At 57.0% G+C, this 18,136-nt stretch overlaps 2 protein-coding genes across 5 annotated transcripts in view; both read right to left on the bottom strand.

Annotated features, from left to right (window-relative positions):
* Positions 1–6,163, bottom strand: part of TTYH2 (tweety family member 2) — a 36,548-nt gene extending 30,385 nt beyond the window's left edge. The window contains exon 1 of the mRNA XM_072781432.1: positions 5,987–6,163. Coding sequence (XP_072637533.1) covers positions 5,987–6,115 — 129 coding nt within the window. The 5' untranslated portion in view covers positions 6,116–6,163. The remainder of the gene's footprint in view (positions 1–5,986) is intronic.
* A 4,611-nt stretch (positions 6,164–10,774) lies between these two features.
* Positions 10,775–17,009, bottom strand: RPL38 (ribosomal protein L38). Of its 4 annotated transcripts, none has more exons than XM_072781427.1 (5): positions 16,861–17,009; positions 16,611–16,650; positions 16,409–16,469; positions 12,227–12,349; positions 10,775–10,849 (listed from the first exon to the last, which is right to left on the bottom strand). In XM_072781427.1, exons 1-5 carry the CDS (start codon positions 16,968–16,970, stop codon positions 10,824–10,826), a joined length of 360 nt encoding a protein of 119 aa, XP_072637528.1. In that variant the 5' UTR covers positions 16,971–17,009; the 3' UTR covers positions 10,775–10,823. The 4 variants fall into 4 exon arrangements, with proteins under 4 accessions (XP_072637528.1, XP_072637529.1, XP_072637530.1 ...); XM_072781428.1 differs by having other exon boundaries at positions 16,845–16,915; XM_072781429.1 differs by having other exon boundaries at positions 16,802–16,902.
* Positions 17,010–18,136: the final 1,127 nt, after the last annotated feature.

Below are 18,136 nucleotides of genomic sequence, written 5' to 3'. Positions count from 1 at the left end.
TTCGGACCTGATTCATTCTGCTCCTCTGACCATCTGGACCTGTGGCTTCTGAGCCTCATGGACAAATGGCCAAAGTGGTGGGGACAGCCCAGAAGAGGGCCAGAGGGATAGCTCATTTGGGAGATGGTGGAGGTATCGTAGCAAGAGCTTCACCTCCACCTGGGATAAATGTCACGGGTACCGCAGGACCTTGCCTCCTTCCCTCAGCCGCATGGATGGCCTCGTGGACCCAAACACATCACTCCTGCTGAAGTGTCCCCAAAGTCCTCATGGTGTGGCCAGGCTGGGCTCCCGGCCTGGACCATTCGGCCTGTCCTGTGACTGAGGCAGGAGGCCCCCCTCCCCATCCGGTGAGACAGTGAAAAGGAGCTGCCACCTGGGCGCCCCCCAGCCCATGCCCCCTCACTGGAGAGTGCCAGGCCAAGGCGAAGGCGGCCAAAGAGGACGGGCGTTAGGGGCCGGCTACTCAGAGTGAAGTTCATCCGGCACATAGGGACATCTCTTGGAGCGCTGAATCTCGTTAGAAATTCAGGGTCTCAGGGCACCTGGAGGCTTAGTCGGTCAAGTATCTGCCTTCAGTTCAAGTTATGATCTCAGAGTCCTAGGATCAAGCCCCACGTAGGGCTCCCTGCTCAGCGGGGACCCTGTTTTTCCTTCTTCCTCTGCTGCACCCCCTGCTTGTGCTCTCTGGCTCTATCTCTGTGTCAAATGAGTAAACGCAAAAAATTTTTTTTTAAATACTTTATTTATTTATTAATGAGAGACACAGAGAGAGAGGCAGAGACACAGGCAGAGGGAGAAGCAGGCTCACTGCAGGGAGCCCAATGCGGGACTCGATCCCAGGACCCCGGGATCATGACTTGAGCCGAAGGCAGATGCTCAACCACTTGAGATGCTCAAGCCACCCAGGTGTCCAGTAAAAAATCTTTAAAAAGAAAGAAAAAAAGAAGTGCAGAGTCTCAAGCCTCGTTCTGGACCCTAGTGAATCAGAAGTGCATCTAGAGATGATCCCAGGAGACCAGAGTCCCACTCGAGTCTGGGGAGCACTGATGAGTGTCAACAGACTTTCTCAAGCCTTTTCCAGAAGCTTAACATTTCTTGACACAGACCTGCTCAGCAGAGCCCGGCTCTACAGGGCCTCCTCTACCCGAGGAGAGGACAGCAATGCCACACTTTGTCCTGGCCACCCCCGTGCAGGCCCCTGAGGCCCCTCTGCTAAAACCCGGGGTTCCCCTGACCAATCTGCAAACCACCGGGCAACGTGCCTCCCCCACGAGCCACGAGCCGGCAAGGCCACGCCTGGTCATCCACCCTACAGAGAGGAGGCTCGTGTTCCCCACACGACACACACGCGAGTGTCCACGGCAGCTTCCTACAGTGGTCCCAGCCCCAGAGCAGGAACGAACAAGCGTCCACCAGCCGGAGAACAGACACACAGGACGCGCTGTGGCCCGAAGCCCTGAGCTGGAATACCACGGAGCCGCAGGAAGAAAGCCACAGCCACCACGGGCGGCGGATGGTCTCAGGCCCGGAGGGTGGGGGACGCAAGCCAGGCCAAGCGGCAGACACAAAGCACCAAGTCAGAGAAGGGCACCTACAGTGAGTGACGGGTGGGCACAGGAGCCACCCCTGGTGGGGATGGCCCTGGAGGGGGCTGTGAGGGGCCCCTAGGGGGTGGGGACGGTCTCTCTCATGCACCAATTCAGGTGCACACTTCAGGCTGTGCACTTTCCTGTAAGCGGTTCCTGATGAAACAAAACAAAAAAAGCAACAGAGACCCAGACAGACCTTTTGTGTACATTAGAGCGTGGGCAGCATCCAGACCTCCTCCCAGCTGGTCTGGACAGTCCCAGTCCCAGTCTTTCCCCAAACAGGAAAAGCCACGACTCTACCACGTGTCCCACCCGGCAAGGAAGCACCTCCAAGGAGCAGTCTAGATGTGGCTTGGTGACGTTTCAGTCTCCCCAAAGCACAGCCAGCTGGTGTCCTTGGTCTGTGCGGTAGCTCCCCTGCTTTCTGTTCTCAGAGCCCGCTCGGGCCCCTGTACCCCGCCCCTGCTGCAGCCCAGTCCCAGGGGCAGGGCCTTCCCAGCCAGCCAGCCAGCCGGCCTCAAGTAGGTGCACATCCCACATTCCCATTTGGGAAACCCAAATGCAGGGCCCTTTGGTTCGCAGTTTGCCTCCAGGACTCCCCCATGGGGTGCTGGGTGACGGGGGTGGGGGAGCAGGGCGCAGAAGGAAGGGAGGAGGGAGGAGCTGGAGGGAGGAGGGAGTGGTAGCAGCAGAAGTGTCCCCCCCCCCTCCCTGCCACCTGGGTGTCACCTGCCAACATCTAATAGGCAATTATTTTCCTGCCCCTAATTAACACTGCAAGCCCCTGTGGGTGTGGCAGGTGGGGGGGGGGGGAGAGCAAACTTCCCTTCCAGAGGGAGCTGGGTGCTCTGCTCACCTGTCCCCTGCTGACTGAGCCTGGCAGGCAGGTGCCCACCCCAGGTGTGCCTCCACCGGGCCAGTTGGGTGCCCCCTCCCTGCCCTGCCCAACACTCAGCCCACAGCTCCACCGCGGGGCTCGGCCTCCAGCCTCTGACCTCACTGAAGTGACTTCAATTCGTTCTGGTTTGCCACTTTGTGATGAGAAACCCAGAGCAAGAAACCAGGCCCAGGCTGGGGCAGCACTCTGGGAACGCTGACCCCGAGGGACTTCTGCACTCGGGGGAGGAGGTGGTAGCCTGAGACCCCCACCCCCCATCCCAAGAGGTCAGGAGACAGCTAGAGAGGGGGTCAGCCTAGGGGTGAAGCCACAGGGAGGGGAGCTGGAGCCCTTGGAGGGAGGGGTTAAGCCCCCCCCCAATGGCCCTCCAGCAGGGGAGAGGGGTGCAGCGTGATTGTCCGATGACCATGACTCAGTGTTCAGGCGGGATGAATGGGGCTTCCTCATCCAACTTGGGCTCCTGGGCTGGGTTCCCAGCCTGGCCTTTCCTCCTGAGACCTGCCCCCAAGGCAGGGGGTGGGGGGACCCCAGTGGTGCTGGGGCTAGCCCCAGCCTGTCGGCTCCCCTGGCCTGAGGACACACACTTGGGACTCTCTGCGGGAGCCTAGGAACGGAACCACCCAAAGTTAACGCATGAAAATACATGTCTAAATGTAAAAAGTTAAAAAAAGTCTCTATCTCCTCATGCATGTCCCCAAAGAATGGCTGGTCCACGAAGCAGGGAAAGACGTGGGACAGGAAGCACACGTGTGGCTCTTGCACTTTGAAAGAGGCAACCGTTAACATCTGCACAGCCTTCTGGAGCTTACTAAGACATTTCGAGTACATTAGTTCATCAGCGCCTGGCCTCCCTGTAATGGGGGCGGGGGTGGGGGGCTGTGGGGAAGCCGGAGGAGGGAACTCCAGTGGCTTGTTCTGGGAAAGACACAGAGCTGAGCTCAGTGGTTTTCTCCAGGAAGAGCCCCTGCTTCCCCAGGAACGTTCTGGGAGCTGAATTTGCTCAGATTATTCCAGGTCACCAGGCGAGCTGCTAGTCTGTCATTTCCACTCTTCTAAGACCACCCCCCCTCCCCTGCTTTTTTTCCAGATCCCTGCACAGCTTTTCCCTTCGGAGCTTTCCTCCAGGCCTGCACCTGCCTCTTTCCATCCCCACACGGTCTTTAGTTACGCACGCACGCACCGCACCACAAGCCGGTACCGTTCACTTGGACACTTGGGGCGTGATCAGAGTTCATTCTCTGATCGCTGTCGGGAGAAGAAAGTCTCTTCCTTCTGTATCACCCCGAGGAGTACTGTCCTTGGACACATGACTGAACCCCAAAGCCAGCCCGTCTCATGGTTTGTATCCCTGGGTCCTACTACGTGCTACGGGACCCGCTACTAGGTACTTAGCACGCTGCATGGAGCATCTCATCGAACACTTGCAGATGAGGGGAGTGAGGATCAGAGAGGTGTGGACGCCTGCCACGACACACAGTAAGTGGTAAAACCAATCGGGAGTTCAACCCAGACAGCTGGATGGCCCAGCCCCAGCCCTACCTACTCAGCTGCTGGAGCCTGGAGCCGAGGCCCTGGCAGCGCTGGGCATCACGTGACCCTGAGTCTGGCACAGCATTTGGCCTTCATCAAGTTTGCTAAGTACTCAGATGACTGACAGGAGAAGGTGCCCATCCATGGCGTTAACTGACCTGCCACGTGGGAGGAAGGGAGTTTTCGGGAGAGACCCACGGTCAGACAAATGGGCGATTTACCCAAACAGGAGCCACGTCAAGCCAGACTCCGCATCCGGGCCCACTGCAACCACATCCCACTCAGGGCCCTCAGGAGGAGGGCCGGGAGGGGCCTCCCAGGGTCGGGCTGCCAGGAGCAGTGGCCCACGGGAAGGGGATGCCCTCTGGAGTCATCTGATGCCCAGCACAGTGTGCCAGGGTCTACACGGAGAGGAACAGGGCCGGGACTGTGAGCGGGTCCCTCTGGCTCAGCTGCCACCTCTCCAGGGGATGAGTGGGGGTGGGGAGGTTCAGGCCCCGCCAGCCACAGCTGCAGGCTGGACAGGTGCTGTCTCTGGGGCCATCGAGGCAGGGGAGTGCCCGGCCACCACCCCTCGCACATCTAGAGGTGTTCTTGACTCAGCCAGTTTGGATTTCCTCTCTAGGAGAGGAGAAAATTATGGTTGGAGACCCCAGGTACAGGATCTAGGGCGCAGGGTTAGAAACACAAACACACACACACACACACACACACACACACAGAGCAACAGCACAGCTGTCTCAGAAATCATATCCGCCTCTTTTCATGCATTCATTGGGAGCGGAAGATTCCCTGGAGCTATCCCCAGGCGGCGGCATTCTCAGGGAACGCTGACTTCCTCAGGCAGAGCTCGGGAGAGGGAGGGCAGACACGGATTAGGAGGGGGCCTGGCCCGCCCAACCGCCCCGAGACAGCAGGAAGGGGTCCTCATTCTCCCCTCTTTCTGGAAGGGCAGGCACCTTGTGCCTGCGGCCTGAGGGCCACCGGGACACAGGAGCTATTATTAGACTCCCTGTCCCGGTGCACTGCAAGCCCCGGGCCGGGTCAGGGGAGAGGCAAACAGCTGACACCCGGCTCAGCCTGCAGAGACTCAGCAGAGGCCCCCGCTCCCGGACCTGCGGGGTGGGGCAGGTAGAGGCCACCGGGGGTCAAAGTCCCAACACCCCAGCGTTGCTCTCATTGCTCTCAACACGTGGGCTCCCTCCCGGTTTTTTCAGCTTGAATCTTTGACCCAACAGTGCACTGACTCAGCTGGGCCACAGGGGCCCGAGCAGGCTTGGCCAGACCCGAGCATCTTTAGCTCTGCCCCGGCTGCGAGGTCCGGGGAGCCCCTCCCCACCCAGGGGAGGACAGACGGCAGAGGGAAGGGCCCGCAGGGCGAGGAAAGGGCAGAAGCGCAGGGCTGGGGGGAGTGGCTGGCCCAGAAGCGGGGACCCCAGGGTCCAGGGCCGTGCAGCTTCCCCCCCGGGGGAGAGGCCCCCAGCCCCGCCGTCCAGGAGGGGCCCAGGCAGAGGTGCGGGCGGCGGCTCCCGCCCTGCAGGCAGGGGCTGGGCAGGAGGGGGCTGCGGAGTCGAACTCGGAGAACAGCTTCTGCTCCAACTTCTCCCCGGCCACGCACCCCCGGAAAGAGCGCGCCCGTCTGGGGACCCGAGGCGCCCCTGGCATCCCCACAGCTCGCGCCGGGGACCCCCCCCCCGGCTCCAGGCACGAGGGGGCACGAAGGTCCCCTCCCCCGGCGCTCGGCCCCCGCGCCCTTCCTCCCGGTTCCCCATCGCTGGCAGAGCGCCCATCTTTCCAGCTTCCCCGGCCCACGAGGTTCCGGAGGCCCGAGGCCAAGCGTCCCGGGGGAGAAAGGGACAGGGGTGACGAGGCTGCGGGGGAGCGTAGGGGGCGGGCCGGCAGGGGCTCGGGTGGCGCGGCGACGTGGGGGCCCGCCGTGGCCGGGGTCCGCGCGGCGCGTTCTCACCTCCCGGTAACTCTCATCGCGGGGGTTGAATGTGCTGTCCACCGGCTGCAGGCGCAGGCCCAGGTGCGGGACGCTGTGCAGCCACGACACCCACCAGGGCGCGACGTACTCCACGCGCGCGGCCGGCATGGCTGTGCCCGAGTGCGCCCGCCTGCTGCGGCCGCCGCGGCTGCCCGGCCCGGGACGCGCGCCCCGGCCCCGCCCCGCCCCGCCCCGCCCCGCCCCGCCCCGCCTGCCCATGCCCCGCCCACCTCGGGCCCCGCCCCCAGGCCAGCCCCGCCCATCCCACCTCAGGCCCCGCCCATTCAGGCCCCGCCCCCTGCCCCTCCCGGGCCCGACCCGCGCCCCGGGCACGCCCCCGGGCTGCAAGCAGGGGCGGGGACCGTCCTCGCGAACCCGCAGAATCCAGAATCCTGTTTTGGATTCCCTCCTTGCCCCGCGGTCGAATTGAGGTGGGAGGAAAAGGGAGAACTGCCCCCAACGCTCCTGTTTCTCCCCGGCCGCCTCGAGGTCCCGGGCTTCTCGTTGCTTGTTCTCCAATCAGGAGGTAGCGTGTCAGCCCTGGCTTGAGGGGCGACGCGGCCGCTCCCAGGGCTTCCAGAGGGAAGTAAGTTGAGAGTTTGGGGACTGCCCAGAGCAGCAGCCTGCCCCTGGGTCGCTGGTTGTAAATTCACTCTCAGTCGTTTATGGAGCATCCGCTGTGCAAGCCACGTGGCCTCAGAGAAGTCAGGTGTGGATCCGTCCCGGGAGCGCCCAGTGCATCCGCCCCGACCGCTAACTGATGCTGCTTTGGAAGCACTGGGAGCTGGGGAAAGCGCTGTGATTCTTCCTGGCAAGCGGCCCGGGGCGGGCCTCCTGGAGGAAGGGGCCCTCCAGGCTGGAGGGAGAGGAGGAGAGCCCTGGGAGTGCCCGGAAAGGCTGGCCTTCTCGGGGAGACACGAGGCCATCTACAGCACACATTTACTGAGCACCTACTATGTGCCAGGCACTGAACAGGGCAGATGAAAACCCTTGGCCAGGGGTACGGTGCTTGGGCGACCGCGCACTTGGGCGGAAAGCAAAAGCCGAGCAGGGTCAGCGGACCAGGATGCGCTTGAGGGCAGCTGCTGATCCATAAACTCTTGTGGATGCCTGGCCCTGAGTATGCTGAGCACTCACAGAGGCCCCAGGCATGAAAAGGAGGTTCTGGAACTGCAAACAGCAGTGGTGTTATTGGGGCACGGCAGGGGGAGGAGGCAAGGAGAGGTGAGGCTTGAGACAAGGACAAGGTCAGGGTAAAGGGACACCTGAGGTCTAAGTGGGGGCGGAGGAGTTAGGGGTCCCCAGGGATTGGGCTGGAGTTGGACACAGTCTGGGGGGTGATCATGAGGGTCAAGGGCAGCGACGTGGCTGAGAAAGGGGACTCCAGAGAAACTCCTGAGTTTTCAGCTCCGGGGAGCTGGGTGTGGTGCCCTGAAAAGGTGGCTGCCGGAGGAGGCGTGGACCACAGATGTCCCTACCAGGACCGCTACCAGAGGTCCAGGGGCCAGGAGAGGGATCCCCACTTGTACTGGTGGTCCCAGTTCCCTGACCCTGACTGCGGCTGGCTCATCATCTGCGCATGCCCAAAGCTGAGCCGCTGAGGGGGCCACAGAAGGCCCTAGACCCCTCCTTTTCTCATAGGGTTTTTCATGAATTGAACAAACTTTAGCTGAGCACCGTCTCGGTTCTAGGGAATTCAGTGACCTACGAAATATCTGCGTTCTTGTCTGCATGGGGTCTGGAGCTTACCAGGGGAGGAAAGGCAGCTCTTCCCCCCAGTGATGAGCTACTCATTGCTTTCAGGTCTGGTGTTGGTAACAGGGTGTCCTGGGCGAGGGTTCTGCGTAGAGACAGTACATTATGAGATCGGGTGGTGGGGGTGTAAGGGTGTAGAAGGGGAATCAGAGGCTGAGTGCCCCCCTCCAGGGCAGTGGTGTAAGAGGGAACTTTTCCTTGTGATGGAAACAGAAATTCTGATTGCAGGCGTGTTTATACAACTCTAAGTGTTTGTCAAAAGTCATAGAATTGCACACCAAGAAGGGTGAATTTCACTGTAAATTTTGCCTCAATAAACCTTACTTTAAAATAAATACCTTTATTTATTTATTTATTTATTTATTTATTTTTAAAAAGGAGGGGCGGGGGTGGGTGGAGATAGGCAAGGGCCATTTCCCCCAAGGGCCTGGTAAGGATTTTGGTCTTTGAAGCCGCCTGCAGAGGACAACGCATCTGATGCAATGTCCTGGGAGCCCCCTCAGCAGGCGAGCTTTGACACCCGGCATGACGATGCCGCCCTGGCACCTCCGTGATGGGCCCTGCTTGGTGCCACATGCACAGTCTCCCCTCCTGTCTCTCTCCCTGTGGACAGCACAGAAGGCCCCAGCTGCTGATCCTGCCTCCTGAATGCGCCCGGAAGTTTGGGGATTTGGCATTCCTCTAGAAGATTAGAGTCACAACAGTAGCTGTAAGCCTGCAGGGGAGGGAGGGCAAGATACCAGTGGGAGGGTCTGGCTCCTGGGAGCCGCTGGCCCTGGGGATTGACCTTGAACCTGGTACAGGGGAGTCCTGCCCAAGGGGGTGGGGGTTGGTCCCAGAGAAGGAGGAGGTGGGGCAAGGGGCAGGCCTGCACACAGGCTTGAAGACAGACCACCAAGGCTAGCCTTCAGGACCAGCGCTGCAGCCAAGTGGGTGCAGCAACCAACACCCAAACCTGCTCTGCCAGTCTGCACCCAGCCAGACAGTGATCCTTCTGGCTTCTTCCCCAGAGGCCTGCTGACCTAGGCAGGCGAGCCTGCGGAGCAGAGCAGAGCAGAGCACAGGAGCAGGAGACCTCCTGGGACTCTTCACGGAGCTGAAGTGGGAACAGCACTCCTGCCCCTTCCCAACCAGCCCCGCGGCCCACACCTGGCCACTCAGCCCGTGTGCAGCAGCACTGGGCTCACCCGGGCCGACAAGCGGACCTCGGCAACTGCTTTGGCCACCTGAGGGCTCAACATCTACCTGGGCACCAAACCAACTTACTCAGAACGTCTGCGGTCAGCCTTGGCCACCGTGGCGAATTTTGAGCAAGCGCCCCAAATGGCTCCAAGGCACCAGCCAGGGCTGAGAACCCCGGCAGGAAAGGGTGCCTTCTCCAGGCACGGAGGCCAGACACATGCCGCAGGGCTTGTCTCCTAGGAGCTGGGGCCTGTCTCTGCACAATGTGCCGGGACAAAGGGAGCCCAAGTGGCAAGCCTTCCCTCTCTGCCTGGGAATCTCCAACACCCAGAGAACGGGGAGGCCTGGAAGCCACGGAGGCCGCTCCATCCTGGGTGGGTCGCTGAGCACCCTGAAGAGACCCACGCCTCTCACGACTGGATTCAGGTTCCCTTACAGCCTTACAACTTCTTTAGGAGAAAAAAAAAAAAAAAAAAAAAGCCACCGCAGCTAATTCAGGCACTAGGCTACTTGGGAGGGGATTTTATCCTGTAACCATCTCTAGACCCGCGCTGGAGACCGCTCACTAGGAGTGTGTCGCCACCTGGCGGCCTGTCCAGACATGACCCGCATTCATCTCCAAATTGCCAGGTGCCACAAGGGGACGGAACCGTCACTCTTAGGTCATTCCCCCCTACGATAGACCGAGGTTGTCAATGCCGGATGTGCCACAACCACACGGACACTCGGGCAACGTCGGGAAAGGCAGCCTGGCGGACCCCACTCAGCCGCCTATGAACCAGCCCTGCGCACGGCGCCCGGCCCGTGGAGGCAGCGTTCCCGGTTTCCTCTGCTTAAACCACGTGCACCAAAAGGAGGAGGAGGCCCAACCCCACTGCTTGCCCCTGGAGGGGATTCTATGAGGCGCCGCCTGCTGGCTGTGGGGCACCGTCGCCCGCCATCAAAGCTGATCTCAGGGCCTCTTCTGATAACTGTCCCCTTCTTGATTTTTCCGTGACTCTGGGCAGAGACTTGCAGTTCTTCCCTGGGGCTGGTTATCGGTGCACAGCGCTCAACAGTGAGGTCATTTCTCGGGAGCATGCTAGTTGGCAGGCGGAACCTGGATTCAATCCCCAAGGAGTTGGGGCTGGCTGGGACCTGGGCTGCCTTCATGCTGGGATTTTGGGCCCTTACGAGCAGTGGGCCACTCACACCCCTCACCCTACTGCCATGAGGCCCAGGGTCACACTTCCTGCAAGAACCCTGGTTCCTCCCCAACTTTCACCTGGATTTAACACACTGGTCTTTCAGTCCCAGATCTTGTTCCTGGTTCCTCTTCCCTGGGTGGCCCGCTTTGCTGGGCTAACACTCACCTGCTCTTACCAATCATCTTATCACACCCTAAATGTTCTTAAGCTCCACGTTACCTTGAGCAGCACTTAGGAAACAAAGGGTCTTAGTCTGAATAAAAAGCCTCAGCCTCTCCTACATGGTGGATCTGAAGGCAGAGCTCTGTTCGGAGGATGGGATGGCTCAGCCTGTAGCTATTTCCAAGAAGCTAATCAACTCCACCCTGTAACTATCATCTTCATTAATAGGAAGCTCACTTTACCTAATGGACTTTTAAATGCTATGAGGGCATCCTGGGTTACTTCCACAAATATCTCTGTTTCCATCTACTTATTTTCAAACTTAGGCTAAGAGGATGGTTTTATTTGTCCACTGAAGTCACAGCGTAAGATGAGGGATGCAAATAGGTGGCAACCAGGAGCCACCCCCCCCTTGCCCCTGTTCCCACCCAAAGCCATGACCAAGTAATATTTCCCTTCCCACCCTCAAAGACAAAAGACGTTATAAGAATTTTTAAAATTTTAATACAGTTCAAATCAGTGGGCCAGGTTCATTTTAGCTCCTTCACTGCCAAACCTAGAGGAAAAGAGATACAAAAGTGAGTCACCTCGAACATACACATTTTATTTAGTTACTCTTGCTTGTCTGGACTTTGTACTCAAGCTAATAAGGGTGAACAAAACTCAGAAATTAAGCAGAAAATGGTGGTTGTGCTTAAAATATTAAGTTAATTGAAATTGTGAAATCAAGCCTCACATCAGGCTCCATACTGAGCATGGAGCCTGCTTAAGATCCTCAATCTCTGCCCCTCTTGCATGCTCACTCTTAAAAAAGGTGGGGGGCTGGGGTGACTGGGTGATGGGCACTGAGGGGGCACTTGGCGGGATGAGCACTGGGTGTTATGCTATATGTTGGCAAATTGAACTCCAATAAAAAAAATAAAAAAAGAAAAAGAAAAATAAATTTTAAAAAAAGGGGAAAAAAATTAAGTTAGCGTTAGGGGTGCCTAGATGGTGCAATGGGTTTAGCATCTGACTCCTGGTTTCCACTCAGGTTGTGATCTCAGGGTTGTGAGATCACGTCCCATGTGGGGCTCCACGCTCAGCAGGGTCTGCTTAGGACTCTCCCTCCCTTTGCCCCCCTCACCCCCACCATGTTTTCTCTCTAAAATAAAGAAACCGGGCAGCCCTGGTGGCGCAGTGGTTTGGCGCCGCCTGCAGCCTGGGGTGTGATCCTAGAGACCCGGGATTGAGTCCCACATAGGGCTCCCTGCGTGGAGCCTGCTTCTCCCTCTGTCTGTGTCTCTGCCCCTCTCTCTGTGTGTCTATGAATAAATAAATAAAATCTTAAAAAAAAAAATAAAATAAAATAAAGAAACCTTAAGGGAGTAAAACATAAAACCAAGTTAGTGTTTGATCAACAAAAACAACCAAAACACACATTCCCTCTCTCGGCCTTCATGAGGAGCTCTCAAAAAGTTCTTAGAAAGCCAAGCTGCACTGGAGACCTTTCCACTGGAAGCAGCAGCCTCTGAGACCACTCTGCACCCTAGGCCATCTCCCTGCAGTCAGGATGGCTAAACCTAGGCTCATGGCCTACAGTAGTTAATTTTCCAATCTGCAAAACTGAGGATCGGTACCAGCATCTACCTTGTAGGGTTGTGGGGAGAAGGAAGAATTATCCAGAGTAAGTGTTAGCTGTTACTATTCTGGGTCAGAAAAGGACGGACAGGAGTAAAACAAACTGTCCTCTGGCCAGGGAAACATTCTGGTATGGGATGTAAACTCTGAGAACCACAAGTATTCATTCCTTGCACTACCAACAGCAAGAGAGATATTAAGACAAGCTGCAAAATGGACTTTCCTCAATCTGGGGACTACTTAAGAAACGCAACAGTGAAGCACGCACCTTCCACATTTCTGATCAGCCCCCCAGGATTCCAGGCTCGCTTACCTGGGGGCAGAGACTGCTTGAGTTTCTCTGCCTTCTCTTTGTCTGTGATGACCAAAGTATAAAGATATCGGCTGCATCGAACTTTAAACTTCACATTATCCTTATTCTTCTTGATCTTGACGGCTACCAAAGAGACCAGAATTGGCAATTAAAGTTATTGCAGAAAAGCCATCACGCAGTTCACCCATTTTAAATTTATGCAGAAAAGCGGCATTTGTGGCAGCAACCGTGGTCAGGGCTGTGCTTACCTCCCTGTATCGTCCCCTTTGTGGAAACAGAAAACCAGAGGTCCTCTAAGACTTCAATATTTTAGAGTGTCAGAAACCTAGTTCCTTTATATCAGTGTCAGAGCCTAAGACTTAACGGTAACTGGTTTACACACAAAAACATAGGAATCTGCTACATGGAACACCACCCGAGAACATTCTGTATCCATCTTATTATTTTTAAGATTTTATTTATTTGTTCATGAGAGACACAGAGACACAGGCAGAGGGAGAAGCAGGCTCCCAGTGGGGAGCCCAATGCAGGACTTGGGACTCCGATTACCAGACCCTGGGATCACGCCCTGAGCCTAAAGCAGGTGCTCAATTGCTGAGCCACCCAGGCGTCCCTATCCATCTTATTTTTTTAAAGGATTAACAGTACCTCATCAAATGAGGAAGTGGATTATCTGCTCTGATCAAGAACTTTCTACCTCTCTAATTATAGGAATAGGTTCTCCGCCCCTGGGGCAATGGCAACCACTTCCTTTAGGATACCCATCCCCTTGCCCGAGTTATGCGCTAAAGCTTTTCCTTACATTTTAAAACCCATTTTCCAGGCTCTGGCCACTGGAGGACACTGACTTTCCTGAAAGTTAGTTATTTCATGTATCCATCAAAACTCATCTTTAAAGATTTTATGTATTTATTCATGAGACACACAGAGAGAGAGAGAGAGAGAGAGAGAGAGAGGCGGAGACACAGGCAGAGGGAAGCAGGCTCCCTGCAGGGGGCCTGATGTTGGACTTGATCCCAGGACCCCTGGGATCATGCCCCGAGCCAAAGGTAGATGCTCAACCACTAAGCCACCCAGGCGTCACTCATTCTAACTTTAAAAACAGCCATTATTACAAACTCACTAAAGTGCCAATCATGAATCAGGTGGCTAAGGTCCACTCTGAGGCTCCAGCGTCTCAGCCTGTGTGCCTCACCAGACACGCACTCAGCCCTCACAGAAGCAGGGAGATTAACCTAGACTCACAACTCCATCTCTGCTGGAAACTGAAGAAATGAGGCACATCACAGGAGAAAGCACTCAAGCCTGCCCAAGGCCATGGCTGCCTCAGCTTGTTTTAGTAAATTCAACAAACTGGGTATTCATTCAAATCAACCTGTTTTGCTATCTTAACATTCCTCTTAAAGCTAAGTGCACTGCATGGCCCCTAGCAGCTGGCGGACGCCTATCAATTAAGTTGAACATCTGTAAGGGAAGACATATGGAGCTTTTAAAAGAAAAAGCTTTATCCCACACCACCGTACTGCGCAGTACTTCACTTAGCAGAAACAAGGAATCTGTACGCCAATGTTCAAGGGACCAGGATTCGAAATAGCCAAAAGGTAGAAACCACCCAAATGTCCACGCTGGATGAACAAGCTGTGGCACACCTGCATGATGGAGTATTTGGCCTTAAAAAGGAAACTGACAAATGCTTCACAACACGGATGAACCCCAAGACCCTGGCTAGATGAAGCCAGCCAGTCATGCAAGGACAAACACTGATTTCCTTCACTGGAGCATCTCGAGCAGTCAGATCCACAAAGCAAGCAGAATGGAGGAAGCCGGGCACTGGAGGGAGAGGATGGCGAGTTAGTGTTTGAGTGTAGTTTCAGTTTTGCAAGGTCACAAGTTCAGAAAATGTAGCTCGAAAGGTCCCTAGTGCCAGTGGACTGTACACCTAAGTGAGGCTTGTGTTATGCCTATTTATAATTATGAATGTTTTGAAATGCTGACTCAACAAACACTGAGCACTCTACGGTGTCCACAGGACCATAACCCCGGACCCTCACAGGCCACTCGGTCTAAAATCAGGATCCTGAATTCCAGTTCTTCTTCATAGTGAGGAGTCTCAAGGGTCCTTAAGATGTGAGCCTTGCACCAATACCTGGGACAGATGCTATTATCAGCCCCCCTTCAATGGAGGAAAAAGGTAGTGTTGTGTTTACATGTGTTGAGGACAGCTACCTGACAGGATTAGGATTGGAGCCAGGCAGTGACCCCAATGTCCCCAGTCTGAACGAGACAGTCACAATAACCTCTTTATAGCACGACAGTGTCACTGGTCTCTGAAGAATCGGACAGGGCATGGGACGCCTGGGTGACTTAGTGGTTAAGCGTCTGTCTTCGGCTCAGGTCATGATCCTAGGGTCCCGGGATCGAGTCCCACATCAGGTTCCCCGCAGGGAGCCTGCTTCTCCCTCTGTGTTTCTGCCTGTCTGTCTCTCTCATGAATAAATAAATAAAAATCTTAAAAAAAAAAAAAAAAAGAATTGGACAGGGCAGATGCTCCTACCTGTTCCCACAGATGACAACCAAACAGCCCTAGAGGATCACAGGCAGAGGGACACTAATAGGACCCTCCGCATCCCCGTGAACCAACTACAGCGCTCTCCCCACGCTCCCACCACTTCATCCTTCCACTGACAGAGCATTAGGGCCTTGGCCACCTCAAGCTGTCAGCAGAACACGGCTCTACTTTCACAAATGACTGATGTTCTCTTGATGACACATCTGTGAGCAGGAAAGGAAGCTTTAAGGAGCATTTGATGTGGCAGCAAATGAAGACTATGGACTACCCAGCCCCCCATGTGAATTCAAGATCTACACAGTACGAGGCATGAGCCCCCCCTCCCACCAGGGGTGCACCAGTGAGAACACAGGGCACCGGGGGCTGGTACTTGATCCACCCAAAGCTTGCTGCTGTAGGCTTCTGATGCATCGTCCCCTTTTCCTTATTCATGGGCGAGGGAAACTAACTCCTACAGCTCCCTGTGCGGGGCCTGTATCAGGAGAAGCGGGCCTAGAACCCATCGCGGCACCAAGGTCAGGGTTCCCGGACGTGCGTTTCCAGACTTGCACCTAGTTAAGGACTCTGCTCGGACCATGTACCTTTTCTGAAATAAGGATGGATTAAAAAATGCTCACAACTAAAAAAAAATGCTCACAATGAAGAAGGGAACACAGTACCCAACAAAGTTCTTTCTTCTGGGAAACAGGAGAAAATCCCTGCTCTTGGCAGCCAGGCATAGGCTTCAACAGCCGCCCTCGGTCTGATACTCCGGAAATGAGGGTCTGGGGGTAAAGGTCTAGGAAGGAACTGGAGGGAGGTCTAGGACAGGGACGGTGTGTGTGTGTGTCCAGGGTTAGGTTAGGGACCAGAGGAAGGACTGCGGGAAGGTCTAGGGCATGGCCAGGGTGGGGGTCCCAAGGTGGAGATGGGGTGAAATCTAGAGTGCGATGGAGAGGTCCAGGGTTAGGGAACAGGGAAGGACCAGGGAAAGGTCTAGGGTAGGGATGCTGTGAGATTGGGGTGGGGGGTGGGGGGCGCAGAGTTATAGACCAGGGGAGGGACCTGGGAAGGTGCAGGGTTATGGATCAGGAAGGACCAGGGTAGGGATGCTGTGAGATTGGGGGGGGGGGGGGGTGGCAGAGTTACAGACCAGGGAGGGGAGGGACTGCAAGAAGGTGCAGGGTTAGGGAGCAGGGAAGCACCAGGGTAGGGATGCTGCGAGATGGGGGAGGGGGGGCAGAGTTACAGACCAGAGGAGGGACGCGGGAAGGTGCAAGGTTAGGGAGCAGGGAAGGTGTGGGGTAGGGATGCTGAGGGATTGGGGGGGCGCGGCAGTTACAGACCAGGGGAGGGACGCGGGAAGGTGCAGGGTTAGGGAGCAGGGAAGGACCAGGGTAGGGATGCTGCGAGATGGGGGGGAGGGGGGGGGCAGAGTTACAGACCAGGGGAGGGACGCGGGAAGGTGCAAGGTTAGGGAGCAGGGAAGGTGTGGGGTAGGGATGCTGCGAGATGGGGCGGGGGGCAGAGTTACAGACCAGGGGAGGGACGCGGGAAGGACCAGGGTAGGGATGCCGGGGCGGGCGGGGGGCAGAGTTACAGACCAGGGCCGCACGCCCGGGCCGACCACTTACATTTGGCGTCCTTCCGCCGGGCCGTCAGCAGGAAGTCCTTGATTTCCTCGATTTTGCGAGGCTGCAACGCAAAGCCAGCGCTGGTGAGCCGCGCGGACGCCGCTTCCGGCCGTGACCCGAGCACCGCCACCAGCTCCTCACGGGAACCGGGGGCCCCCGCCCCCCGCCCTCCCCGAGGGGGTCCAGCGCGGGCCACACTCACCATGGCAACGGGGTCGCGGGGGTCAGCGCGCGGCCGGCACCTGCGGGGACACCGACGTCGGCGTCAGCGGGGCGCGGGGAGCGGCCACGACCCCGCTTCTCCTCCCCTCCCCCCGCCGAAATGCCCCGGCCGCCGCGCTCCAGCCTCCTTCCCCGCACCCGCGGCCCACGCCCGGGGCCCCCAGGCCTCACCCACTCGCGGATTACCCCGGATGGCCCCCCAGGCTCCCTTTACCCGCAGAGACACTCACGGCAGGCGGCAGGAATGGAGAACGGAAGAGAGCGAGACTTCCGTTTCCGGGCGGTTAACCCCGCCCTCGAAGGAAACCGGGTACGGTGTCTGCCGAGGGTCTAGAATCATGATGGCGTTCGTCCTTTCCCATGGCAGCGCCTCTGCCCCCTACTGGCCGAGACTAATAGTGCCGACCAGGAAGAAAATGCTGGGCCGCCTCCCTCCCCCCTGCCCTTCCCTCCACTGTCTTTTCCTTCCCCGTCCCCAGCCCCCTCCTCCGCTTTGCTAGGCTTGATCTCACATCCGGTTTAAAGACCCAACACTTATTATCCACCACTCTCTTTAGACGTGTGCACTGAGCATCTTTTGCAGAGATTTTTCTTTTTCGCATTTAAATAAAGGGATCCCCCCTGTGTGCATTTGTGAGCCTCTCTGTAGGGCTTTCTCCTATTTCCTTGTGGTCACCTTTTCTGCAGACCTCTAACCTGTCCCGAGCGAGCAAGGTCCTCTTTTCCACTTGCCTCTTCCAGTTCCTTTAAGAACAGGTGTGCATAAGGGTAAATTAATACCTCCCAGTCGCTGACATTCATGGGGCACTTAAATGGGGCATCTATCCCCTGGGGTCTCCCATCTCCAGGGGCACCGGGGAGAGGTGGCTCTTGTCTTCACCCCAATTTTGCCCGCCGGGGAGAAGGAAGGCTTGTCCTTGCAGGAAGGGGTGAAGCCGGGATTGGAGCCCACAGAGGGCAGATCCCAGGCCCCGGCTCCTGGCGGCTGCTTTGGGACCCGGTGCACCAGACCCGGGCTGGCAGCTCTGGGAAGGCAGCGGTGCCTTTGCCCCTTGGGTTCGGGTCCCCCCAGCTCCATACCGTGTCTGGATTGTTTTCTCCCCAAGCATTCACCCTCTGCTCTCGCACAAGCGTCTTTTCAGGCGGGCTCCGGGAAACCCGAGGTTATCGATTTTACTTTTATCTCCCCCTTTGATTTCTATGTTTCGATCTCTCTACAAACGTCTACGTTTGATTCTATTTGTCCCCCCCCCCCAGTTTAATAACTGCACAACAGGATGTAATTGCTGCGTGTTTATCATCACCCGGCGGCCCACCCGAAGAGATGGACTGCCTCGCCGTGAACTTTACACTGACCTCACTCTTCTCCATCCCTCCTTCCTTCCCTCCCTCCCTTCCCTTAGAGGGTCCCAGCTGGAGCATCTTCCTAGACTTACTGGGGATTCAGGGAGGGATGAACCGGCTGTCCTTGCCCCAGGGAGGTCACAAAGTGCTCCGACGGTGTAG

This window comes from Canis lupus, chromosome 16 (genome assembly GCF_048164855.1).
Source record: "Canis lupus baileyi chromosome 16, mCanLup2.hap1, whole genome shotgun sequence".
Lineage (NCBI taxonomy): Eukaryota > Metazoa > Chordata > Mammalia > Carnivora > Canidae > Canis > Canis lupus.
This window is presented reverse-complemented; position numbering and strand designations above follow the sequence as displayed.